Raw genomic sequence first — 27632 nt, 5'->3', positions numbered from 1 at the left:
AGGTAAATATGTTAGCTGAGAGCGTCTTCCAGAGAGAGCCATTTGGTATTTACGGGATGGACCTGGAACAGGTGTGCTTCTGAGTTGATCTATTTCTGCCCCCTCCTCCCTTCTTTGTCTCAAACTCAACTTCTTCCTCTCGTTTCACATCTCTTTTGGCCTGTTTTCCCCTCTCTCCTGCATATATTTATATTTTCTGTATTTTAGGGGACAGATGGAAATAGCATCTCACTTGCGAAAAAACGCAGACGGGCACACATGTGCGCGCGTACGAGCACACGCCATTGAACACGGTGCTGGTGTGCCCTCCGTCAGAGACCGGTTAGGCAGCAGCCAGGAGAGTGACCGCCAGTAGGGCTTGGCATGGGGACAATGGTCACCATTCTTTACGCGTCAACCTCCACTTTCCTCTGGGTCATTATGCTTAACCTCTAATATCACAGACCACACGTTGGACACAAACCCTGGACCGGGGTCTGTGCCCGGCCCCTTCCAGCTGGTTTAATCCAGCCCGCTCGGCTGGTAAGGCCCTCAGACATTTGGAATTGAATCTGTCAAATGCAGAGGGGAAACAAGGAAACAAAACATTGATACGGGTTTTGGAGGTACGATGCCTGAATGTGTCACCCTGATTTTGCACTGATTTATTTTTTCATATATATATATATGGTATATGTCATACCAATCAGTGACCCACCGTGGCGTTTTTTCTACAGGGGAAGTACCCAGAGAGTGACACACTGGACATGTTTCCCCTCCTGTGGGTTTTTGTTTCTAATGGGACGCCGTTGGAGAAGGGCTGCCGTCTGCTGTTTGTGTTGATGGAAGGATCACCATTGCTATGAGTACCAGGAGGTATAGATAAAAATAGTTATGTTGGAAGTTCCTTTAGAAAGAGAAAACAGTCTCAGTTACCACCTCCCACCACTCTCAAAATATAGAGAAAGAAGGAGGACCTCTCCTCTGCTCTGCTCTCCTGTCCGCTCCTCTTCACTCCTCTTCGCTCCTCTCCTCTCCTCTTTCCTCCTCTCTTTTTCCCTCTTCCCTTCACTACATCACGCTCTTCCTCTTTTCTCGTCGCCTCTGCTTCCCTCTCCTCACTTTTCCCCTCCACCCCTCTCTCATCCCTCCTCTCCTTTCCTCTCCCCTCTTCTCTCCACTTCTCTTCTCTCTTTCTCCTCTCCTCCACTCAACTCTCCTCACCCTGGAGTTCTCCTCTCCTCCCTCATCTCCTTCATCTTCCCTCTCTTCCCCTCTCCCCCTCCCCTTTCCTCTCTCCTTGTTTCTTTTCTTCCCCTCCTCTCTGCCCCTCTCTTTTCCACCATTTTTCCCAGCGGCCTCCTAGTTCAGTGGTGTGGTCTCGGAAGAACCCAGAACATCACTCAATCACTCAGCCCGTCGCCTGCATGTGGAAGCAATTTCAGAAGCAATGCATTAGCATACACACATAACAGACACACATACACACACACACACACACACACACACACATACATACACACACACTTGCAGGCACGTATGCAAGCACAAACACACACTCAATTCAGTGCTTGTGTGCACACACCAGCGCTGCACCAGTACTAGGTACATAATAATAACAAAGAGTGTGACATTTTGTGCAGTTATTGTACACCACAATGCCTTGTATTATATGTCCTGATAATCTAAGGTCAGGGGGAATGGAGGAGGATAATGTAGAGAGACATGATAAGGAATAGCGAGAGGATGCATGATGGGGAGATTCCTGTGATATAAATCAGTGTTGTTTAAACAGGATGCCTCCTTACATCTGGGGGGGGCCCATGGGCCCCTGATGATTCAGCCAGAGTAATCAATCAATTGGAGAAATAACGAAAGTGATTGGGATCTCATGCCTAGAGCCTTTTGACTCGATTGAGTTCAGGCTAAGGGTACCACTGCAATTTCTCATAGTTTATGTTTTATGAGAAAACACACACACATACACACACACTCACACACACACACACATACCACAGACACACATACTCATACACTAATAACACATACAGTAGACATGCAGTCTAGATGGCTGCAAGGGCCCGGATGTAGTCATGGAAACAAACGGTAGCCGGCTCTGTAAGGCTACGAATGCAGGAATCAGAGCGCTCTCGCGTGGACGTGCGTGCGGAGCGGACCCGACAGCCCGCGCCGCGGCTGACGGATGAACAAACAAAATGAACCGATGGTTCCTGCTTGTTGATCAAGTGTGTGTTTCAGAGGTTCGGACTGCGGCGTCGTGCTCTCGCTCCACGCGTTCGCCGGTGGAGGCCGTTCTCTGCGGTTCGACAGGAAATGGATTCCCTGGAAACCGGATGGAGAATCTGGCGTGCGGCACTGGAAGCGAACAGGGAAAATAATCAAACAGGGAGCAATTGTTAATGAGGGAGAACGCCTGCAGCGTATCTTCCTTTATTTGTGTGTATGTGTGTGTGTGTGTGTGTGTGTGTCTGTGTGTGTGTGTGTGTGCTAGTGCGTGTGTGTGTGTCTGTGTGTGTGTGTGTCTGTGTGTGTCCTTCCCTGCGAGGGGCGTAATGATGATGGATCGGAGGTGAAGGAAGCATGCAGACAGCTGTGTTCAATGTGAGTTAGTGTGATAGAAGTTGGACAGAACGGAATATGTCCCCTGTAGAATTATAACTTACACATATATTGCTATGGCAGCAAAACATTCGGTTGGCAACGGCCTGGCTGCGGAGAGAATTGACAAAACGTGTTATGTAAACAGATTCAAAATATGTGTGAATGTGTGTGTGTAGGGGTGCGTGGAGGCTGGGTGTGTTCGTGTATGTGTGGTTGTGTAGGTGTGTGTTTGTTCAGAATTTGTGTTTGTAAGGTGTGTTGGCCGTTAGTATGCCTGTGTGCGTGAATGCATGCACGTGTGCGTGGTCGGGTGTGTGTCTGTGTGAGAGTGCCTCTCTCTCTCTCTCTCTCTCTCTCTCTCTCTCTACATCTGTAAGCATTTCCCATGTTTCTCCATCGCAGCCTACGGGCAGACAGCTGTGTTGCCATGGTTTCCCCAGCCGCGGCGGGGTGGAGCAGGATGAGCCCGGTGTCCCGCGCTCCCAGCCCCCGCGGCGGCTAACGTGTTGCAGTCTTCAGTCACTTCCCTTTATTATCCCAAAACCGGCCCAGGGATGAGCCCGTTATTAGCTGGTCCTCGGGTCGAAGGCAACGTCTAATCTGGCGGCTTTGATGACACACCTGGTCCCAGGTCCGGCCCGAGCCCGGGGACAAAGTAAACATCCCCGCTACATCCGCGGAGAGCAGCGCCACCGGTACCTAGCTGACATCATGTCTGCTGTAAACAGCTCAGGTGTTGAGGAAGTCCATTGAATGCGTGTGCGTGTGTGTGTGTGTCTGTGTGTGTGTATCTGTGTGTGTCTGTGTGTGTGTGTGTGTGTGTGTGTCTGTGTGTGTCTGTGTGCGTGTGTGTGGTCTGTGTGTGTCTGTGTGTGTGTGTCTGTGTGCGTGTGTGTGTGTGTCTATGTGTCTGTGTGTCTGTGTGTGTCTGTGTGTGTGTGTGTGTGTCCTCATCAAGAAAGTGAGTTTGTAAGCCCAGGCTCTCTGTCTCTCGCTGTCGCAACTCCAGTTTTGTTTCTTCATTGAGAAACGATGCAGACTCAGGTTTCCGCTGCGTCACGGCTGATTCACAACGTGTCTAAAAGCGTTAAGGTGAAATACCATTACAGATTATGTTATTATAGATTGTTAAAACACACACAAAGAAATAAACACAGAACAGGCCAGGCAGCTATATCAGTTATTCTTTGTTTTTGTCGTAAAATGGCATCATGGAATGATTTTGATTGGTCAGCTGTTAAAGGAAAATATGCCTCAACAGTTGCGCTGTGAGCCACTTCAGGGACCTGTAAAATGTCCATTTTGAAATGCTCCGTATCCCCAAATCAATGAGATCCAGCATTCCCCACATTTACAACAAGGTAAACATCAATTAGTCAAAGAGTGACTCGTAAATCTGGATGATTAATTTCACTGCGCCATCCTTTAAATAAATTATCTTTGAGGCCTCTGCCATATTGACACAGGCACACTGAACCACATGCAGGCGTCGGAGGCAATTGCTCTTGCAGCTGTGTAAAGTGCATGACAGCCTCTGAAGACCCTGGTCCAAACACCAGCGCTCCTGGTAGACCTGGAACACAACACCGAACTCTGAAACTGTACAAATCAATGAACATAACCGATGTTTGTGGTGTGGTGTGTGTGCATACCATATGTGCGTGTGTGACAGTGTAAAGATGTGTGTTTGGGTGTTTGTGTGTTTAAGAAAGAGTGTGTAATGGAGTCTATTGGTTTATTGTGTCGTATTGATGCAGTTTATCTAACGAAAAATCCTGCTCAGACTCACTCCCTACATGCTGTTGCATTGCACACGTGTGTTTGCATTGTGTGCGTGCGTGTGTGTGCGTGTCTCTATCAAAGATTGCACGTGTTTGGCGGGGTGTGTGTGCACATGTGTGCGGTTGCTGAAGTGTGTGTGCGTGTTACTGTCTGTGTGTGTGTGTGTGCGTCGACTCTTGTTTGCATGTCCCAAGGCCTCTGCTGCGGTCTTCCCATAATCTCCAGCACCGGCGTTCTGACTGTGGTCTGGTCAAATAGTCCCCTTGTTGTTTGTTGCGGCCCAGAGCCGACACTGAGGCCGATAACTTAGCAGATTCTCCTGCCAGAAAAACTTTTATGATGAAACACGAGAGCGGGAGGTGAGGACAAACAGAGAAGCTGTTTTCTTTAAGCCTCTGTTTTACTTTGCTAACCAATGTCCAGAATCCACATTTGGACGTAAGTGCACGTTCGAGAGGGGAAGTCGAACAAAATAAAAAAAAGAGAGAAAACGAGGGAGAATGAACATCTGTGTGTGTGCGGTGTGTCCTTTTGTTTGCAGATTATACTGTATATCTTTATATCGCTTTGGGTGTAGTATTGTGTGAAGTCTCTGTGTGTGTGTGTGTGTCTGCTTGGGCCTGCACATTGGAAATCCACTGAAGCATGTACTTCAAAGTGTGAGAACTCACGCTTAGCACTGTGTAACTGTCCTCGCTTTACAGAAATAAAAACTCATAAAGCCAAGAATTAATAACTTCTCAACCACCGAGTCTTGAAAATCTATCAAGCCCTTCTTTTTCAAATGATATGGTGTTGAGTGAGGGCCTGGAAATGTCATGTCAGGTTTAGGGGTTGGGGGTTTGGGCGGGGGGAGGGGAGGGGGTGTATGAGGGTTTGGTGTGGAGGGAGGAAGACGAGATGTGTTTTTAATTCATCTCTTCGGCGACAAGCCTCGGTGCAATCCACATGGCCCCATTGGATTTGGTCTTGGCCAGACTGGACTGGAGTGGTCCTCCATTCCTCTCTCACCCGGTCCTTGTGATTCTTCCCTCCTTCTCCGATTCGAAAGCAACGTCGTAATTGAAACCATCGTCTTCGCCAGCGTCCAATCACTAGGGGCTAATGAATCCTCTGGTTGCCGTAGAGACAGCCGCCCTATGCTCTGCTTTGAGTGTTATCTCTCACATGGACACTGATAAAAAGAGATATACATGCAACCACGTGCAAACCCAGACAGACGGACACACACACACACACACACACACAACCACACACAACCACGGACGCACACACGGACTTGTACAAAGTAAGAGTTGAGAGAAGGCGCGCAGCGGACCAAAGTCAACCCGGCTTGAGGGATGGGTCCACGTTGAAGCGTCGCTCGGTTACACCACACCTCTCAGCCAACACTCAGTACCCCGCCTGCAGCCCTGGAGGCGCCCTGGGAGACAGAGAGTGGTGAGAGAGCCAGAGAGGCTGGAGACAGAGAGGGAAGAAGAAAGCAGGGAAGAATAACAGGAGGATGGAGGATAGAGAAGGCCAAGGGAAGGTTACGCGGCCCAGAGGGATACTATTGACCGTGGTTGGCGATGACAACATGATTTTAGACCCCGGACGTGCCATTGTAAAAAAAAAAACTATGTGTTTTATATTTTTTAAGGGAAGCTCTTGGGTTTCCTCCTTTCTACTCTTGGTATCCCTTTACCTGCCTTGTTTCTGCCTGTCTGTTCGTTTGTCTTATTCTCCATCTGATACCATACTTCACACATCTTATCGACCCCACAGGCTATTACTTATTCTCCCCTGGGCTGCTTGCTCCAGGCTCGGCCAGCGGGTGGAACTGAAAGGTGCTATTAGTGAGGTGATAGGACCACTATCGCTATCACAAGTCACAACCATCACCGGAGAGACAGCAGGGATTTCCTATCGCCGCCTCTCCCCAATAAGTGCATTCTCATCTGCTCGGTTGCTATCCATTTCCTCCCTGACATTTCTCTTAATTTTCCCTCTTTTTCCTCACTCTTAACCCTCTTTCTTTCTCTCGCACGCACAAGCACACACATGCCTGCACGCACGCGCACATATGTGAAATCTAATCGACACACATTCACACACTTCCGCTTGTGTACGGTAGGATTAGTGGAGTGTTTGGAGTGCTCCAGACAGGCAGGTCTCAGTGCTAGGCACTGCTCCTCTGCCAGGGAAACAACGCTAGACATATAAAACAAGTTCGCAATGCCAGGAGAATTCTACCTGATTCCAATGAGAAATCATCCCTCTGTATATCTGTGGGCTGTTGGAAACGGTATGGGATATTTAAATATTAAAACTGTATATAATATTTCAATATTTAACCTTTATTTTTTTTAACTGGAATATTTGATTGTGCTTACTGTGCAAACATATAGTATACTATACTCACACACACACACACACACACACAGACACACACACACACACACACACACACACACACACACACACACACACACACAACTCCTTCAACAAGGAATCTGGCTTAATATAACAACTAGATGTTGAACCCGTGCAAACTTCCAGTGAAGACTTGTGAGTGTCAGCTGTTTAAATAACTATCCAGAATAATATTTATCCAGGTCTTGGTTCACAAAGAAGATACGCCCACAGAACTCTGTCTTCCGCTTTTTATTTTCCTCTCTCCATCAATGTGTGTATGTTTTGGAAACACACACAGACACGGATACAGGCACCTTAACATGAAGGGTCACCTCCATTCTCATCACCTTAATACATTGCTCCATGGTAACAGAAGCTCGAAAAGGTTCTGAAGAGCAACAATGAAGGTCTATGCTTTGCCAATTGCATGCTTGTGTGTGTGTGTGCACGTCTTTATGCGTGCACACGTCCTGGTGTGTAGGTATGTGTGTGCATGTGTTTGCGTGTGTGTGTGGAGAAGTGTTGTTTGTGTGTATGTGTGTGCGCACTTCCCTTGTGTGTGCACACGTCCTGGTGTGTGTGTGTGTGTGTGTGTTTGTCTTGTGCGCACATCCGCTGCTCTCTTACTCTCGGTAGTGCTCAAGAACACAGATAAATGTCCAATAACAATTCCTGAAGCAAGCTTCGATATCAGTCATTCCACTGAGGCAGGCCAGTGGGAGAGGGCTCTAAAGTGTGAAGTGTGTTAGCTTCTGCTGAACATACCACGCTCTCATATCTTAGGATGAGACTCTCTCCCTCTTCTTCTCTTCCATGCACACACACACACACACATTTATACACACACACATACACACAATCACGCAGACACGTTTTATGAACAATTTTATTGCAGCAGTCCTCAGTGAATCACATTATGAACATTAGGTCAGAGCTGAACATTTACTACTTCCAAATGTCAACAAGTCAATGTGTTGAGACATGCCGGTACCAGAACTGAATAATAACATATGATCCACCTAATGGGGAATGGGCTGTCTCTGTATCTGTTTAACATATTCAGTCTGTCTGTCGGTCAGCCCGGTCAGAATGTCTGGCCATCTCTTTAGCGCATAATTTTTGTAATATATGTAGACGGCTTTATTTCTGAATCTTAGCAGTCGTTTTAATCTTTTGTAACCTGACTGCGACTTGAATATCTTGCCCCTGACTTTCTGTCCGTCTGTCTCCCTGCATGTCTTTCTACCTGACTGTCTGCCTGTCCCTCTATCTGACTCCCTGTCTGTCCTTCTATCTGACTCCCTGTCTGTCCCTCTATCTGACTCCCTGTCTGTGTGTCTGTCCCTCTGTCTGAATCCCTGTCTGTCCCTCTATCTGACTCCCTGTCTGTGTGTCTGTCTGACTCCATGTCTGTCCCTCTATCTGTTTCTGTCCCTCTATCTGACTCCCTGTCTGTCCTTCTATCTGACTCCCTGTCTGTCCCTCTATCTGACTCCCTCTCTGTGTGTCTGTCCCTCTGTCTGAATCCCTGTCTGTCCCTCTATCTGACTCCCTGTCTGTGTGTCTGTCTGACTCCATGTCTGTCCCTCTATCTGTTTCTGTCCCTCTATCTGACTCCCTGTCTGTCCTTCTATCTGACTCCCTGTCTGTCCCTCTATCTGACTCCCTGTCTGTGTGTCTGTCTGACTCCATGTCTGTCCCTCTCTCTGTTTCTGTCCCTCTGTCTGACTCCCTGTCTGTCTCCGTCTGTCCTGCAGGTGGATGCCCTGCGGGTGCGTCTGGAGGAGAAGGAGCAGGTGCTGACCAAGAAGAGCAAGCAGCTGCAGGACCTGTCGGACGAGAAGAGCACTCTGGCCGGGGAGATCCGGGACATGAAGGACATGCTGGAGGTCAAGGAGAGGAAGGTGTCTGTGCTGCAGAAGAAGGTACGGTGTGGCGCAGCACACGATGGGCTTCAAGCGGCCATTTTGGTTCTAGTGTTTAGAACCAAGATAGATGAGCCACCTAGGATCCTTTGACAGGGTCCCTGAGCAAGCTAGTTTGTAGCATAGAATCTAGTAGTAGTCAACTCTGCTTTTTTTTTTACATAATTTGTACGTCTGCCAGGCCCAGTTTAATATTTTTCTTTCATTTTAATAGCTATGACGGGCTGACAACTTGTTGAAAACCTTTATTGCAAAGCAATTTACAAACTTGAATGCAGCTTGGAAATAGTGTCTAGGAGCTATTAAGCAGTCCAGAATAAATCAAGAGTTTTTACTAAAGTGTGAAATCCTTATCTCTATGACACACATACACAATATTGACACAGTGTCCTTAACTGTAATACTCAGAACCAGAGACTGGAGATGAAAAATAAATTGAGTTTGTTATGGTTGAACGCCAAGGTGGGGCCGGTTGGTGTGCTAGCTGTGTTGAAGTTAGCCACTGTTGCCTCACTTTGCCAGGCACTCTGGAGCCAATATAAATCCTCATGGGCACCTTTTTTGGCTGCGGTCATGTGGTTGATTTCGTTCTCCATGTTTAGTACCGCATCCCAGAGGGGGCCAGAGCTGGAACTAGTTTTGTCCCGTGGCCAGTGGCAATATCGGTCCCTTCATTGTCCTTTATTAGCTCTTTTTTTTGCTTCCAGGGGTTTTTAACATTTTTTAATTAAAGGCTGTTTGAGGTCATGCGTGGTGCAGATCTTTGAAGGTTTCATTTCCCTTACCAATGTTATTGTCAGTCCTAACTTTTAATTCACTGTAAGATTGCATAAACTAATGTAATTTTAATATGGCACATTTGTTGTTTGTTAGCATTGTGCTTGCAATGTGCTTAAAATCTGCAATCGCTTTACAAATACCAGGAGATCAATACTGTACTCCAGAGAGAGAGCTGTACCCTAGAGGCCGAGGCGGAACCCTTGTTTCCTCCTTGCTCCTGTGCTGTTTACAATGAATCTGTGGCTGCACTGGTCCCGCAGGGACACGGGCAGCTCTGTGTTTTGGTTCTTAAGATATCCGTTGAAACTAATCCAAACATTGAAATGCCATTGAACTAATGGATGAATATACAATTCCACAGTGAAAGTGATCCTAGATCTGGCACTGACTTGTTGAAGCCCAGTTGAACTGAGTGGCCTTTGCTAAGCCGAGTGACACTCATCAGCATTAAGAACAAAGCCTTCCTTTAGGATGCTCTAAGGGGAAGGTCACCTTATGCCAGACATATCATATAGAAGCATTTGGAAGGCAGCTACTCTGTAGGTTTTGACATGAAAGATCTTAAAGTCTTACTTACCCCATACATTTCATATCTATCCAATTTAGAAATACAAATACTTTTTCAAATAGGATCCAATACCTGTTGTATACAACAAGTAAACACACGTTACTAGTACAACCATTTCTTTTCTACAGGAGTTATTAACTTATATATATACAAACAAACACACATAATAACTTTCATACCATGGACAGGAAGAGAGATGGTCTCGGGATTGTCTGAGTAATCTTTCTTACTTCGTGTAATAATTAATATTAATAACAAAGACATGTGGATAGGATAGTCAGGTCCAAGGCTAAAGGTGACCGTTATTTATTTTGCCACAGAGACATTCTTATATGACAGTAATACAATCAAGGGATTGCAAAGCTTTTTTCCAGCATGATGTCACGACGTTCGTTTGAGCCATACGTCAATGTATTGATGGCAGAAAGCCTCGACAACAAAATTGTGGAAATTGAATAAATGTATGCGCTGGATCTGAAATGGGTTTTTAGTCTTATGCAGCACAAAACACACATACACACACGCATGTACAGAAGCACGCACGCATGCAAACACCCACACACACACGCAGAACAGTAGATGCTCTGTTGGAGTCGTGGGCCTGCATGACCGTGACCGATGCATAATGATGCATTTATTTATTTATTTGTTCCTTTCAGGAGCTTTTTAAAGAAGAGGGAAGAGGGTAAGGCGGTCGGGTGTGCGCGCACACACACACACACACACACACATACACACACACACACACATAGTACCGGTAGTGTGGTTTTGGCATACATACGTTATTCATGTTCAAACATTGTGGTCTTCTCAATCCATATTCATGCTTTAAAAAAAAAAATCTGTCTGTGTCTATGGAAGTATAGTATCACCTATCTCCCCCCCCCAAATAGCAACCACAGACAGGGAGATTCAATTACGTCTGCTGGGGCTGCATAGGGCCTGTGTGTGTGTGTGTGTGTGTGGCTAAAGGATGTTGTCCTATACACAGGGGTCTCTGTTAGTTATGATAGTGTCTACAAGGTCTCCCTTCAGACCCCCTCATGGAGTCTGGGGGGGGGGGGTGCCTCTGTTTCAACGCTCCGTCCCGCCAGGAGGCTGACATCCCCCAGCTCTGTCATCAGCCCCCCCCACCCAGTGTCATCACACCGCTGGGGGCTTTGATAGTCAGGGGAAGTCAAGAGAGAGGGAGAGAGAGAGGATGGATTGAGATGTTCCGGGGCCTTCTCCATTTCCTTACCCCCCCCCCCCCAGACCCACACTTCTATTTCCCTCCATGGAGTGATTCCTCTCCGTGGCCGTGGCTGTTCTTCACTCTGTAATGCGCCTCCGCCTCCCTTATAAGGCCAGGCTGTTGTTTGTTCACGGCCCCCTGCTTCCGTACATGTTCATAGCCCCCCAACCCACCACCACCAGCACCACCACACCCTCCACCACATGCCTGTCTTTCAGCATCACTATCTTTCCGCTCCTATCGGTTAAAGGACTATTATCGATTTGGGAGGGCAGGAAAGCATCATTTAGTGCCCCGGCATACCAACCTTTTTCTCAATGGGGCGAGCCCCTTCCCCTCCCTCCCTCCTGCCCTGTCTGTCCCTGTTACCACGGTTTTGAACAGTGCCTCGGTACAACACTACGGCAGTGTTGAGTCTGACGCATATGGATGGCAAGTCGGGAGCACGGGATGTGATGCAGACTGATAGAAAGGAAAATATTAGTCCAGGGCTTGGTGTGTGTGTGTGCGTGTGTGTGTGTGGGTGGGTGGGTGTGTGTGTGCGTATGTGTGCATGAACTGTGCGTCGAAGCCGCATGCGTCCGTGAGCGTGGCAGCGTAGCATGGTGCATTCATAGCACGGCCTGCATGAGCCCAGCCGTCAAGGGCTTTGTACACAAAGACCAGGGTTGGCAGTCGAACAAACTCCACGACAGCCCGTCTGCGTGAAGGTAAAACGCACGTTGGGCGTGCACACGGTGTTACACATTAATACCGCTTATCGGCTGTTCATTGAACTGAACGTGCAGAACCCAAGCCTCTTCTCAAGCCTCTGCGCATGAGGCTTAGCACTCCCCGTGAGGAAGTCACAGGTCGGCTCAGAATAAGAGAGATAGACACTGCTTTAGCTTGGGACCGGTTAGAGCCAGTAGCCAGATGTGGCTAAATTGTTCTCTTTGAGTAATCGTCTACGTGTCTTTCCTGCTCCGGAAAGAGATCAGAGATCTTTATAGATCAGCTTTGTGTGTGTGTGTGTATGTGTGTGTGTGTGTGTGTGCGTGTGGGATGGCTTTTGTGCACATGCGGGCGAAATGTGATCAAGACAAATGTGCGATGAGACCTCTGTTGCCTTTCATCTTAATGGCCTCCACCTGACCAATCACAGCGCAAGAGATATGTGGTGGGATAAGGCTGTGTGAAGCTGGGGGCTTCCAGTAAACACACGCTGATTGGCCCCTGTAGCTCTCTCTCTCTTTGCTCCTATCAGCAATCACCCTTAGTTAAGTCTGATTGGACCCAGACCATATAGCCTGCGAGATGAGCCAAGTATTGGGCCATAGATCAGCCTACAGCGATCCAAGGTCAGGGTTGTCCCGAACTGAACCAGCGCCTGTCAGTCGGACACCGGACGGTGACCCGAGCGCGGCTCCCAGCCCCACGGCCATCGCTCTCTCATAGCGCAGCCTGAGCTGTCTCTCCCATTGATATTTGATCGATTTTAGTGCGATGTAAATCACGCCGAACCCCCTAGAGCCACCATGGTAACCGGAGCCTGAGCCTTCTTCACCTTGTTTTTCCCTTTCATTTTTCCGTCATGACATGCAGTGCAGTGGTTGACCTGAAGGAACCGTAGGACTGTACGCTGGGTCCAAGCTTAACCCTACCGACCCGCGGACTGTAAAGTGTCTTCACGGGGAACTTCAAGGTCTCTGCGGGCCGCAGCAGCAGGGGGGAGAGAGTTAGACTCACAGCTGCAGTAGCCCTGGATGGGTGGCCTGCATTCTTCCCCTTTTCTTTCTTTCCTTCTTTCTTTCTTTCTAGTCCTTTCTCTCTCTCTTTCTTTGGGTCTTTATTACATTCTTCCTTCCCTGGGTCTGTCCTTCTTTAACTTTGGGTAATTCTTTCTATGCTCTCCTCTTTAGCCCTTGTTTTTTCCCTTTTTTCTCTCTGTTTGCCAGATCAAAGCGCTGCCATTTCTTCTCTCTAAAAGCAAAGAATTAATACTAATGGTGCTGGGAGCGCAGGAATAAAGCATCAGGATAATTACCCAGCAATCACTGCAGCATTCCGCGACCATGGGGGGGTGCGGGAGGGCTTGAGATAGGGTCTTGAGCCTAAGCGGCGTGGACGTGGATCAACTTGGCCTGCACACACACAGGCACTCGCCTGCGCACACACGACCGCACACACACGTTGACACTCCCACACCTCCTCCATGGACCATCTGTCTGTGTTGAACAACTCCAGTTCCCGTCCTCCACTCTCTGGGCTGATACGTTTAGATTAGCAACACTTACTTCAACCTCAAACCGGGCCTCATATTATTTTGAAAAGTGTGTGTGTGTTTGTGTGTGTGTGTGTGTGTGTGTGTGTGTGTGTGTGTGTACTTAGAACGCTCAAAACCTGACTTGTATTAGTTAGGAAAGGTGTCTGTGTGTGCATATTTTGCGTGTAAGTGTGTGCATGTTGGTGTGTGTGCACGTCTGCTGGAGCAACATGTCTGATTGAGTGAATGTGTGCGTATGTCTAATTGATATGTATGAATGCAGCGGAGGCTCCGTGTGTGAATGACTCTGTGAAGGAATGCTGGGGGGGGGGGGGGGGGGGGGGGATGTCTACTTGTCATGTCCCCCATGTGCTATAGGGAGCCCCTGTTTTCTCAACAGGCCCTACATTTATTATAACAATCACAGACGGATTGTCTGTGTGTGTGTGTGTGTGTGTGTGCATGTGCGTGTGTGTGTCTGTGCGCGTGTGCCGCCTCTCAGTAATGGCACAGGGCCTCTTTGTGTTTTGCAACTGAGCGCCCTGGTTAGTTAGCAGCAGAACCAATGTCAGGGCAACATTCACCGGACTCTGCACAGTCACCGGTTCGGCGGCCTAATCGGAGTGAAACCCGTAGAGGGTTCTGTCGCACTCCATCCCGATCCAACATCCCCAAAAATAGTTTTTCCATTACCCTATGTAGGGGGGGGGCATGGTAGCGGTGTGTGCCGTCAGAGACCTGGTGAGACAGGATTACACCCACCATGTGGTTTGGCACTAGGGGGTGGGTAAAGCCAGGAGGGCCGGTGTGTGGGTCTGCAGACGCCCACGTGGACCATTGGCACGCGATGGATGGGTCAGGGAGGACGTGGATCCCGTGCTCTGGCACGCCGTCCGGTCGGAGGTCTGGATGAAACCCCGTCGCTACCAGCCTCATCATGCAGCTGTTGTTATTTTTAGCCCTTTTGTTATTTTGATGATTACTCTGCGTCTTGCCTCTTTGTCATTAAACCGAGATAGAGCAAAAGGAATACGTCATTCCGAGGACATAAGGTTAAAGGTTAGATTTAAACAGTCGAATCCCCCGCCCCACCGACTGTTGAGTTTCAACATCCTCTCTCTCTCTCTCTCTCTCTCTCTCTCTCTCTCTCTCTCTCTCTCCCTCTTTCTCTCTCAGACCCCTGTCTCTCTATCTCTGTCTCGTCCATTACTTAGTCCTATGAAGTCATGGAGCGCTGGCGTTCCGCTCCGTAAAGGATTAAAAAGGGGGGATGAGTAATGTGTCCTGGAGCTGCAATAACCTGACATCCACCGGGTCAATCCAGGGGAGCGAGGTGAAAGAGAGGTGTCATTTTACCCTCCCGATTGTTCCGGTGTATGTCTGTCCTTCCTCGCTCCCATACACCCTCCCTCATCAAAGGGCGGATGGGGCCTTGTGGTTTAGAGGTGGGGCGGCGGAGGTGACAATGTCAAGTTGCAGACCGCAGCGTCCTGTGCTAGACCGCTCTTTGTTCGACACACAGGCAATGGCGAGCAATTATCTGTTTTGTGATCCCCGGTTGCTGGTGGAGTTGCTTGGAGGAGGATTCAGTGTCCCGCTCCAGGGTATTTCCCATTGTGCATAATCGTGCAGGGAACCTTTATGGAATTGTGTCCTTAAGGAATAAATGTGTCTTTGGGGATTTGGTTGTCTCGTTGTGTGCAAAAAGAAGAGAATTGAATGTCTAAGGCCTTGAATGTCTAAGGCCTGCTTTCTGGCGACCGGAATTGCAGTCTCAGGTGTAATTACATACTGATTCACTTAATCGTTTCTCGACAACGGTGTATAACAAGATAAGTAAGGCTCACCTCTAACTGGAAGATGTAGCAATTATTATTTGAATACAGGAAGACTAGACATGGTTAGAAAAACAAGTCATTGTCTCATGTCACTGGACCTTTTCTGGTGCAGTGACATACAATCACCACAAGGGGGCAACCACGTACACGGTATCAACGAAGCAGATATCCCCTTTTCCTGGGCCTTTTTCCAACAGACAGTGGGAAAGAGAGCCATAGAAAGCGACATAAAAGGATGGGAGGAAGAGGAGGGGGTGGGGAAAGGTTTGAATGAAGTGCAGGCCCACCCTCACCTCATGGAAAAGGTCACTGTCTTCCCCGAGCTTCTTTATGGCCAAACTGCTTTTCTCTTTGAAGAGCCACATCTGAGCGCTTAGCTCCAGGAGGAAGTGGCTTATTAACCTGGGAATCAAGCAGCTCTGATTCAAGGGGGGCACCAAGCCGTGTGCAGGTGTGGATGTAAACATGCAGGCTCACACACACAACAAAGAGAATTAATAGGCATCCAAAAGGTTCACGCACACACTTTTATTGGATCCCGGCATGAGTCCACAGAGCCGTTTTTGTAGAGGCACGGCGATCTCTCCAATCTAAAGTATTTCATAATGGATCCGTTTGACAGTGACCTAGATTTTCTCATGGGAAGCCCACCAGATCACCACATATTGTTTAGTTTTGTGGTTTTTCTCTGCACGGCCGCGCGTGTGTGTCACTGCGTACCACGTTATGTGTTTGCCTGGATGCGTGTGTGCTCACACAAACACACGCGCGCGTGCTCGGGTGTTTTTCATCCAAGGACATTCTTCCTGGTGTGCATGCATCGGCCACTGCCTGGATTCCCCAAAACGCTTCACACAACTGTCTGTGTCACGTTCCCCGAGGTGACGACAAGCACAAAGAGCGAGCGAATAAATTGCTACCCAATTATCGTTTTGGTATTTCAATCGAGGCCACCCCCCTCGTCCTCGTCCGCAGTAATGTTGAGAACCACCCAAATGATCACGTTTATGTGTGCGTGTTTTGTTTTTTTGTTGGTAAGCGTGGTCTCGCTTTGAGCCGGTCCTTGTGTAGTGCAGGAATGATTCAATGGAAGGACATGGGGCTGGTTCCAGTTCTGGGGATTTTGATGGAACACATAAGGGTGGCCTGGTTCTGCGGTTCTGCTCCGGAACAGATCAGGACCTGTAGCCGGAGGGGCTCGGGGCTTCATCCAGCTTTTATTCACTTCTCTCTCACATTACATTAGACCTCAGCTTGTGTTAATCACGGCCACTCCGAGCACTCCACCACAGCGGCTCACATCCGAGCCTTTCCTCCACAATGGGAATGTACAATTACAAGCATGTTGGATACAGAAAATGAGGAAGAATCAGCACAGAATCGCTTACACATTTACATTTTACTATCGGGGATGCTGACGACATCGCCCGATTACGATTTCAAGGGATTTTCCATGTTTGTGGCTTCTCAAATGACTTAATAGATTACATTTGGAACTAATATCAAATTGCGGCCCCAGCTGGAATTTGATTATGTTAGTGTTTGACAAAAGGCTTTCAAACATGTGGCTGCATTGTCTGCTAGTGTGTGCACGGGTATTGTAGACAGAATGTCAAGGGCAGCCCAGGTCAGGGGTCCACTGTGCATAATCACTCCCACTTTTAAGGGGATAACCTTTGCACTTTCCATCAACCTGTTGAGAAAGTTATCGCTGCGAAAACAGGATGCACACAGACACACACACACACACACACACACACACACACACACACACACACACACACACACACACACACACACACACACACACACACACACACACACACACACACACACGCGCAAACACACACTCATACAGACACAGACATAGGCCTGGCCAACAGACTCCATATAGCCGGCTACATCTGTGGTGGTCTCGTGGGATGGAAGTGTGTGTGGTCAGGCAGTGAGAGGACGAGCAGAGTGATTTCAGGGATGCAGTGCGCTTTCAATGATAACAGTGTGTGTGTGTGTGTGTGTGTGTCATGTGTGGGATGTATACACAAAAGGTGAGAGCAGAGTGTGTGGTGTGTGTGTCAGCTTAGTATGCCAAGAGTTAACTAAAGCGACACGTGATCTGCTCATCAAAACAAAAAGGCTACTGTAAAGGAGAGGTCTTTGGCCTCCCAAAATGGCACACGGGTGCCCCACAACGCGCCTGTCCATAAATAACATTCCTTTTCACAGAGTACTTAGGCTGGGATAATTCGGCCCTGCATTCCGCACGCTCTGTCCCATACCCATTACTCAGAAGGCCCACCCCCATTGGCTGCCTTAAAGTCCAATCCAGGCGTAACGTATTTCTGCACGATTTGACGGAAGGCTGTGTGGTGATGCTGAATGTTTTGTCCGAGGGCTTGTTATTTTGTCCAAACAGGCCAAAGAAAACAAAGGCCTGGTGAAGAATGTAATCATTTATCTAAGACCGGGGGCTACAGGCTCAATTTAACCTCAAATGCTTCTCTTGTTGTACCCACAGGGGGATGGAGCTAAGCTCGGAGGTGTGTGTGTGTGTGTGTGTGTGTGTGTGTGTGTGTGTGTGTGTGTGTGTGTGTGTGTGTGTGTGTGTGTGTGTGTGTGTGTGTGTGTGTGTGTGTGTGTGTGTGTGTGTGTGTGTCTTCCAACTTCTGTGCCACTACAACCAGAGGCTAATGTAGGTTGTCGGTGAAGTTTCCATTGCTTATGTTTTTCACAACCTGAGGAGATAAGCACACTTAGGCAATGCTGACTGTTTATTATTCAGTTCACTGTTTTGGCAGGAGGCCATCTTGTTCTGTGAATGTATTCTTGAAAGGCATTAGGCAAACAGGGTACTGTATTGCATTCTATGGGGCACTGGTGAACAAACCCTTCTCAGCATGAATACGAAATGAACTGATATCCTATGGCCAGCTATGCTACAGTATTTACCACCGCATCTAGACCGCTTTTGACACACGGCCCCTGTGAATGAGGGCCCTTCAGTAGCACTGAACGATTAATCGAATTCTAACCGACATCACAATATAATAGAACGTGATTTGCAAATCGCAAAGGCTGCGATAATTTATTTTTTTGTGTGATTTGTTCCAGTTAGCGACTCCAGATCAGTAAGATTCGTATTTATTTTTCTTTTACAACTCAATAGTTATAAAAATGTTACAATATCAATTCAAGCATCAATTCATCTCAACACATGGGTCTGGCCTAAAGAAAAGAACAGTTAACATGGCGACTGCTTCAATGTTGTGTTGGTAAGACTATACAATGATTTATTGCTTGTTTAGTGAATAATACAGAACATAAGGAAATTTAAAAATAAAATTTGCATACTAAATCGCAATCGCAATATATCGAAATAATCGCGATTTGATCCCAAAATCGTTCAGCCCTACCCTTCAGGGATAGCGCTACAGTTGGTGTTCACGTGAAGAGCGTGTTGTCGGTAGCCCGTGGGCCCTGTTTCTAGCATTAGCATCCCCAGTCTTGATTTCATGGGAATTCAGCTCATTGAGGGACGGAAATGCCTGGCCATTGTGTGAGAATGTTCCCACTAAAGATATGGGATATGAGGGTGACAACCAAAAAAACCCGCTTCCCTTCAATTCCATACCACGAGGAAACCCACACCAGTCGAGGCCCACACCACTAGAAACCATGACAAGTATGTCACACTCAATTGAGGCTTGGGCTCTGCTTTGATAGATGTTTGTTTCTTCTTCTTTCTTGTTGACTCTATTTGAATCTTTAATTAATTTTTTTTAAATCTCAGTTCTTACCTTTATTTCTGCAACTCTGGTTGTTGAAAGAGAACGACTCTGGTCGTTCTCTTTCAACAACCAGAGTTGAAGAAATCCTTGCTTTCTTTTCAGTTTTCATATTATCTCTTTTTCACCCATTTTCTTTCTTCAAACACACCAATAAAAGTCCGTTGGCGTCTATCACATGGACCGCCCGAATACACCCACGGCGGTTGAGTGAATTGCAAAGGAACCCATCTGGTTCTGGCAATAGATGCATTCCCATCAGCCCGGTTCTCCACTCACTCATTAACCTATCTAGATCTTCTCATAGACGCCTGGTGCCTTCCCCTCAGAGCTCCCAGCCCACTCGCCCCCTCCACCCCAATCTTGCTCCACTTTTCCCTGCAAAGATAAAACTCAGTTGGACGCCTTAAAAGCCTCCATTTTGCCTTCCAGGGAGCAGGGAACACAACATGTTTGGGGTCTAATTGGATTCATTTGTAAAATATCTTATCTCTCCGTGTACCCATGACTGGAATGCCGTTCGTTCTCTCTCCTGAGTATTTACTTTTTTTTTAATCATTTCACCATTTATTTTTATCTTACTCTTTTGGTAGCCTGTGGCACTTGTACACAATTATTGGTTTCCCATGTTTATTGAATCAGAAATCTCTTTGAGTGAGCCTTTCTTTTCTTGAAATCCCTCACATGTTTTCTATGGACAGCGTTGTTTGGGATGCATCTTCGGCCGATGTTTCAGAGTAGAATCTGCCTTGCTAAACAGTCAAAGAAAACACTAAAGTAGTGTGTTTCCCATGTGAAGAAATTCATTGCAAAACTAAAGTTATTGGTCAGAATTGTTTAGTTGCTTCTAGATCACCAATTGATCTGTCTGAATCTTGAAATAAATATACATGCTGTGGACAGATAACCGGTCCCTCTGTGCAACTTCAACAACTTCAATTTAATCTGGAACGGTTTCTATGTTTGCCGTCGGAAGGATTGTGTGTGTGTGTGTGTGTGTGTGTGTGTGTGTGTGTGTGTGTGTGTGTGTGTGTGTGTGTGTGTGTGTGTGTGCGTTGGTGGGTGTGTGTGCTGTGTGTGCATATGTATATGTGTTGTGTGTGTCTGTGTGTGCATGTCTATGCGGGTTTATGTGTGCATGAACACATTTGTGTGTCTGTGTGTGTGTTTGTGTGCGTGCGTCTATATATGTGTCACTGCGTTTCCTGTGTGTCTTTGGGAGTTTTTGTGTGTGTGTGTGTGTGTGTGTGTGTGTGCATGTGTGTGTGTGTGTTTGTGGGTCCCCATGTGTTGGTGTGTTTCTGTTTTGCTGATCTCCATCAGATAAAGGCCTGTGGAGCAGCCCAGCCGGTGGTTACCCTGTGGCTTGGTGGACCTGAGGTTAGCCGCAGATAGACACAGACACACATCGGCCCTCCGGTCTGTGGCCTCTCTCCCTAGAGTTCAGTTGCAGCGAGAGTACCCACTGTTATCCACTCATCCTCTGCTCACATCCAATCCAGAAAGCATACCTTTGGGAAGTGCCAAGGTGGTTTGCTAAAGAATGCCGGTGTCCAGGTGGATGGGCCGGAGACCTGCATTGTTTCACAGCGCTTGCATAAGCCCTGAAAACAAAGGCAAGGCTTTGTGTGTGACTACAGACAAAGCGCTCCATGTCAAGGTTGAATGTTTCCTCTGGTCTGCGCTGTGCCACCAGGTCTATATACTGATGCAATTGAACTTTGGAACTTTGACAATTTTGTCTTCTGCAATTAAAATGTTTTTTTCCACCTCACTATACAAAAAAACAAACATCGCTCTCTCTTTCTCTCTCTCTCTCTGTCTTTCTGCTCTTCTATCTGTTCTGATGGAGAAACTGTTCAAATGCAATTTTTGTTTCCTTCGTGCAGTTGAAAGTACCGCATTTACCGCATTTGTGGCTTTGACACCTGTGTCTTCTTCAATTGCAATATGTTTATGATAACAAATAGCACCTCTCTCTCTCTCTCTCTCTCTGTCTCTCTCTGTCTCTCTCTGTCTCTCTCTCTCTGCAGATCGAGAACCTGCTGGAGCAGTTGAAGGATAAGGACAAGCAGCTGGCGGGGCTGCGGGAACGGGTGAAGGGACTGCAGACGGACTCCAGCAACACAGACACGGCCTTGGCCACGCTGGAGGAGGCCCTGTCTGAGAAGGTAGAGAGACAGCCGGCTGTGTAGAGAAAGGAGGGTCCCGTCAGTGCGGCCATATTGAAGTGAGGCTTTCATGGTGGAGCTAAAAGTATGCTAATTACTTCATTAACTTTTGTTTCAATAGTGAGTCTCACAAAATCTCAAAAGCTGCTAATTTGCTAATTTAGCTAATTGCTAATATTGTTGTTCGATATGGTGGATTACCTTTGCCGGCATGAATCCACTTTGGTTTAACCTCAAACTCCCTCCTACTCCAATTGAGAATACATTTAGGTGGACTGCATGGGCAAAAGGTAAGGTGTCTTAAAGTGGACACATTAAGAGGAAGAGAGCAATATAAGGTCTCAAATTCGAGTTTATTTCAAAATAACGTAAAAGAGGTCTCGTAAAGGATCAAAAAGAAATACAAGCACACATCGATATACAGCACTTGAGTTGAGGGGGGATGGCATCCCCCTTTGGAATTAAAATGATCAAAATCATCCCCCTTCTGAAACAGCCATCCCCCCTTCCCATCCCCTGTTATTTTATCAATTAATGTGGTAATATTACCGCTATTTCATTATAGTGGTTTCCTTTTTCAATTCGGCGCAACGTTACTTTTCCCAGGGACAGATTTGACAGGGATACTGCATTCTCGGGCAGTATGCTATTAACCAAGCACGCAGGCACGCTTGCTGCGCGCCTGCGTGCTTACGCAATAGTGCCTTAACGAGCTCTCATTCCACACCGTACGAGACAGACACTGGTAGCGTGAAGCTGTCTCTGCATCTCAGACATCGCTTCCGCAGACAACTCTGTCCCCTTTTTTCCCATTCATTCCAACCCGTGAGCAACGCTAGTCTCCCTTCTCTGCCGAATGCATTTTTGAAAAAAAGAATAAGAATCAGTTTTTAAAATCCTTAAAAGTGATGCATGCCTCGAATCGTGTGATGCGTCCGATGAGCTGCGTTTTTGGGGATAAAATATATAATAATATAATAATACTACTACTACTAATGATAATAATTATCACACCGTTGGTCTCCCACCATATGCGCTGTTATCAGCACAAATTATCTGTCCCTAAAAGTTAAAATCCACCAACCCCCCCTGGCTTTTTTTTACAACTCGACCGCTGACGATATATGGGGACAACCTTTAACAGGTGCCATCGCATGGCAAGCACAGCTGTGGCTACGGAAGGAATGAAACAGGTGACATGATTGTCAGGAGCTGACTCTGTGGTGACCCTGACCCTTGATTCCCACCGTATAAAGCCAACATCACGGTGACTTGCAGTTTGTACATGTTTCAAAGTGACAAACGCTTAGTCATCCTGCTGACTCCATGACCATAGGAAGTATGTCTGGACTCCATCCCGCAAACATTGAGCGGTAGGACATCTTTTGGGTGACCCTATCTGTTTTTTTCACACACTGACGTCACACAAGGTGCAGACAGCAAACACATTCATTATTGGACTTGACTAGTCCTGAGCTCACAGGAAATGACTGGGATATACTGGGATGGGGCAAGGCTCACCACACAAAACACACAGAAAGAGCTTAACTACAGACAATGAATAATGATGATGAATGAATCATGAGTGGAGACTACATGTGTGACAGAAGGAGACCTGGTTTCAGGTTCAAGAGGGAGGTCTGTTACTGTAGTGTATGTATTACCGGCTCACAGATTACACATGGCCGGTGGCCCCTATCTGTTGGCGGAACGGAAGCGGTTTTGAGCCAAGTTATCCCTTGTGTTTTAAACCAGGCTTCTACATTTCCTGTCTAAACATCCTACCTATACGCAGCGCTGCCTGTTTTCGCACACAGTAAGGTGCAGTGCATTGTGTGTGAGCAGGAGCAGGAGGAGAAGTAGTTTCAATGGGCATGGCGGGGTTTGAAGTAAGCCAGCTCTCTCTGCACATGGGGGTGTTCAATAAGCCGATCTCCCATTGGCTCGGCGTGCCGTTCGGGGTCTTGGCTCGCCGTACGAGTGGATGTTCTGGATATTGGTTGTAAACATCAACTGTTTGTTGTACTCTGGCATGTGCAAGGGCTCGCAGCTGTTCTCCATAAGGCCTCACCTCAGTGCTCACCCATTGAGCCGCTCGCCACACTAAAACACTAAAAAGGGCTTAATCACTTCCTAGACCACGGCAAACCTTGTTTTTTTTCCCCATGTAATTTGTGCGGTATTTTATGTGGGATGTTTATGCTATTAAAATGTGTTGGATTTTTTGAGGGGGAATTCTTTTAATTGAATAAGTCACTTTTGGGGGTATTGTGGAGAACATTGCTCATTCACAATCGGTGGAATCCTTTTTTGGGGGATTTTTTCTCTATTGCTGTCTACGCACATCAGTGGTATGCACGGGTAAGCTCAAGACTTAATGAGATTAGAGTAATGCGATTGTTTTATGACACCACTTCTATAACAGAATAGACATATCGCTGGTGGGTCTTTTCCAGTGCCAGACCCCATGTGAACTGGTGCTATGACGTCACGTAATGTTTCGTGAAGCGATTAATATCAGCTCTGCTTTCCATTTTTTACTAAACATGACGCTGGTTGCCAACACACATTTGTTATGGCTGGAGGCCTGAACCTTGTTGCTCGCTGACACGTCTGTCAGCTATATCGGCGTTGAAATCGCTGCTCGTTGACAGTTAACAGTAAAACAAGACATCACAAACAGGGCAGATGTGGATGGCCAGCTGTGCTGCAATAGACAAAAAAGAGAAGAGAAAGGCGGCTGCCAATGTGTTACGCTGTATGGGAGGGTACACAAGTGTATACACGCACACCTGTGCTTTGTTTGTTTGTGTCTTTTCTTACTGTGTGACACACGGATTACGTGTTCTCTGGGGAGTGTAAACGTCCACTTCTGAAGTGAAGTGGACTGAAATTCGCGTCCGGCGGTGACATCAGGTCCCTTGATGTCAGGAAAGCTGATGTCACTGCCGAGTAGGTCTGGGGATCAGCTGGCTGCATGTCGTTCCCTCCCCTCCCCCCTGTTTGACCCTTTAGATTGTGTTGTCGCCTTGCAGTGCTGCATCGTTGGTGCTTTTGACTTGAACGGCCACATATGGATCCGTTCAATCAAGAGATGTTTACGCCACGTAGAAATCAATGCGTATAAGTCAAACCCCAGAGTACACACAACACTCACCATTTAACGGCTTGTTTTTATGCCCCGCGTTTGTTTTTCTATCTCCCGGATGCTGAAATGAACGGAATAAATGCATAATGAACGGCCAATAGCTATTTCTCCTTCAACCCGGCCCGTTCTCTCTTACGGATAACGTCAACCACTTCTAATGTGGCCTACCCATAATTCATCTGTGATGAGGAGGGTGCTGGGGAGCAGTTCAGACGCTGTGGTCAACGTAGGGCGTGTGTGTAATGTGTTTACGAGAGCCCCAGTGTGTGTGTGTTGCTAATCACACACCCTGTCACTAACGTGCACTCGGAGCCAGCCTCAGCCACAATGCTGTGGTTCTAATTAGCACAGCCAGGCACTGTGCCCCTGCCAGGCCCTGTGTGTGTGTGTGTGTGTGTCTCTGTGTGTGTGTGTGTGTGTGGGTGTGTGTTTGTTTACGCAACTCTGCCCTACTCCCCCAAGCCTTGTAGAGACAGGTTTTTATGATCACGTCCAGGTCTCTCTCCCTGAATCCCAACCTCCAAATCTCAGATGTGTTTTTTCTTCGTGTGGGAAAAGCACACAGGGTCTATTAGCTGTGTGGTATCGTTAAGACTCTCTCTCTCTCTCTCTCTCTCTCTCTCTCTCTCTCTCTATCCACTCTCTCTCTATCCGCTCTCTCTCTCTCTCTCCCTCTCTCCCCCCTCTCTCTCTCTCTCTCTCTCTCTCTATCTCTCTCACTCTCTATCCTCTCTCTCTCGCCCCATACCGCACGGTGGGTGCCAGCCCTAGATGGGAGTCTGAGTATTGGCCTGATTGCCCAGAGGTTTCGTGCTGCCAATCACGTACAGGGATGCCACATAAAAAAAAAGGCTGGCTGCCTTAGCCGCGCTGCAAGCCTAAATCAACATCTGTATAAACACCTGGGTGATCACTTTGGCCCGCCATGGCTTCACACACAAACACACTCTTACCCACACACACTGGCACACCCATCTGCACGTATAGATATATCTAGTTAAAGATGGGCCTCCCATGCCCCTTCACCCCCCATGGTGAACACCTAGGCTCCCAGGGGCCCTCCGTCCCACCGTCTGGATGATGACACAAACATGCCCAGCCCCTTTTATCTGGTAGGAGTTATTAGCAGATGATCTACTCTCCTGCTCCTCCTCTCTCTCTCTCGCTCTCTCTCTCTCTCTCCCTTTTTCACTCTCCCTCCCTCTCCCTCTCTCTCTCGCTCCATTTTTCTCTCTCTCGCTCTCTCTGACTCCCGCTCTCTCTCTCTCTCTCTCTCTCTCTCTCTCTCTCTCCCTTTTTTTCTCTCCCTCCCTTTTTTGCTCTCCCTCTCTCTCGCTCCATTTCTCTCTCTCTCTCTCTCTCTCTCTCTCTCTCTCTCTCTCTCTCTCTCTCTCTCTTATTTCTTTAATTTATCTCCTTCATCCCGTTTCCTAGTATTTCTCGGTGCCTCTCTTCCTGACGGCGACCTCAATGACATGCCCGCCCTATTTTATAAAGTCATTATTCAGTTTCAAAGGCATTCTGCTGTCTACAATATTTAGTCAAGGGAAGGGAGAGGAGAAGATTTGTAGCGCTTGGTCACATGTATGACTCCTGCTTTTAATTGTAACTTCTAACACAGCGTCTTGGAAGTAAATAAAAACGTATTGCCCTGTGTTTCAACAAGAAATGACAGATACGCTGATAAACTAGGATCAGATGAAGAGGCCTGGTTATTAATGGTCCGTAAACACTGGTTGGAGAGAGGGATAACCGCAATATGTTTGATAACATATTGTTGTCGTTAAAGTTTCATGTGAAACGACAAATGTCCCATCCGTTTGCAATATCCCGTCCCGAATCGGCTGGACAGGCCACCACCACAACAGAACAACGTTTCACCATTACTGCTCAATGAAACGATCGCTACTGACACCTGTTTTTTTTTCTCTGTTTATTTCCCCGGTCTCTCTCTCTCTCGCTCTCCCTCTCTCCCTCTCTCTCTCTCTCTCGCTCTCTCTCTTTCCCCTTCTCTCTCTCTCCCCTTCTCTCTCTCTCTCCCTCTCTCTCTCTCTCTCTCTCTCTCTCTCTTTCCCCTTCTCTCTCTCCCCTTCTCTCTCTCTCTCTCTCTCTCTCCCCTTCTCTCTCTCTCTCTCTCTCTCTCTCTCTCTCTCTCTCTCCCCTTCGCTCTCTCTCTCTCCCCTTCACTCTCTCTCTCTCCCCTTCTCTCTCTCTCTCTCTCTCTCCCCTTCTCTCGTTCTCCCCTTCTCTCTCTCTCTCTCTCGCTCCCTCTCCCTCTCTCTCTCCCCTTCTCTCTCTCTCTCTCTCTCCCCTTCTCTCTCTCTCTCCCCTTCTCTCTCTCTCTCTCTCTCTCTCTCTCTCTCTCTCTCTCTCTCTCTCTCTCTCTCTCTCTCTCGCTCCCTCTCCCTCTCTCTCTCTCTCCCAGGAGCGTGTGATCCAGGCCCTGCGGGAACAGCGGGACCGGGAGGAGCGTGCTCGGCTGGAGGACGTGGAGCTCTTGAGGAGGGAGAACCGGGAGCTGAAGGAGCGGGTGTTCGCCATCCAGCCCCAGAACCTGACCCAGGGCCCGGCCGCCGCCCCCAGCCAGACCCCTGTTCAGAGGCCCGAAGCAGAGGTCAGTACGGGTGGGTGGGCAGAGCAGACAGGAGGGACGTAGAAATGACGCTGAGTCTGTCTTTTCGCTTATGTGTGTGTGGGTGTTTGTGTCTGTGTGTTTGCTCACCTGTGTGTGCATGTATGTGAGTGTTTACGAACGGTGTACGATTCTCCATCTGAAAATAACGAACACAAACACACACACACACACGCACACACAGGCACCAAAGCACGCGCTTTCAGGAAAAAGGTGTGTGGCACACACTGTGGTCTGTGTGTGTAAACACAGTCATCAATATCTCATCTCCCTTCACATCAGAGCAGACCGCACTGCGTGTTCCCAGAACTTAAAATAAGCCCTAACCCCGAACATATATTCACAGCCATCATCAAAATAAAAACCCAAAGTGCGTCTTTCCTTAAATCCTTAGACCGCAGAGAACATCAACACAACATTTGCACACTTTATAATTACTTCTTTTTTTTATTGTGCAAAAAGAATTACAAGAATTCAGCTGCAGGGGGAAGTGTAGCTGGGTTGTAATGGGCTCTCTGCACCCCGT

At 47.6% G+C, this 27632-nt stretch overlaps 1 protein-coding gene across 1 annotated transcript in view; it reads left to right on the top strand.

Moving 5' to 3' along the window:
- The window catches only part of LOC307079848 (ERC protein 2-like), a gene marked incomplete at both ends in the record, with an annotated part of 113078 nt that overhangs the window by 24149 nt on the left and 61297 nt on the right, over positions 1 to 27632 (top strand). Inside the window, 3 exons of the mRNA XM_079742356.1 lie at positions 8538 to 8705; positions 21189 to 21326; positions 26900 to 27088. Of these exons, the coding sequence (XP_079598482.1) occupies positions 8538 to 8705; positions 21189 to 21326; positions 26900 to 27088 (495 nt within the window). The remainder of the gene's footprint in view (positions 1 to 8537; positions 8706 to 21188; positions 21327 to 26899; positions 27089 to 27632) is intronic.

This window comes from Pollachius pollachius (genome assembly GCF_949987615.1).
Source record: "Pollachius pollachius genome assembly, chromosome: 8".
Taxonomy (NCBI): domain Eukaryota; kingdom Metazoa; phylum Chordata; class Actinopteri; order Gadiformes; family Gadidae; genus Pollachius; species Pollachius pollachius.
Note: the sequence above shows the minus strand (reverse complement) of the source record. Positions and strands in the feature narration are given on the sequence as shown.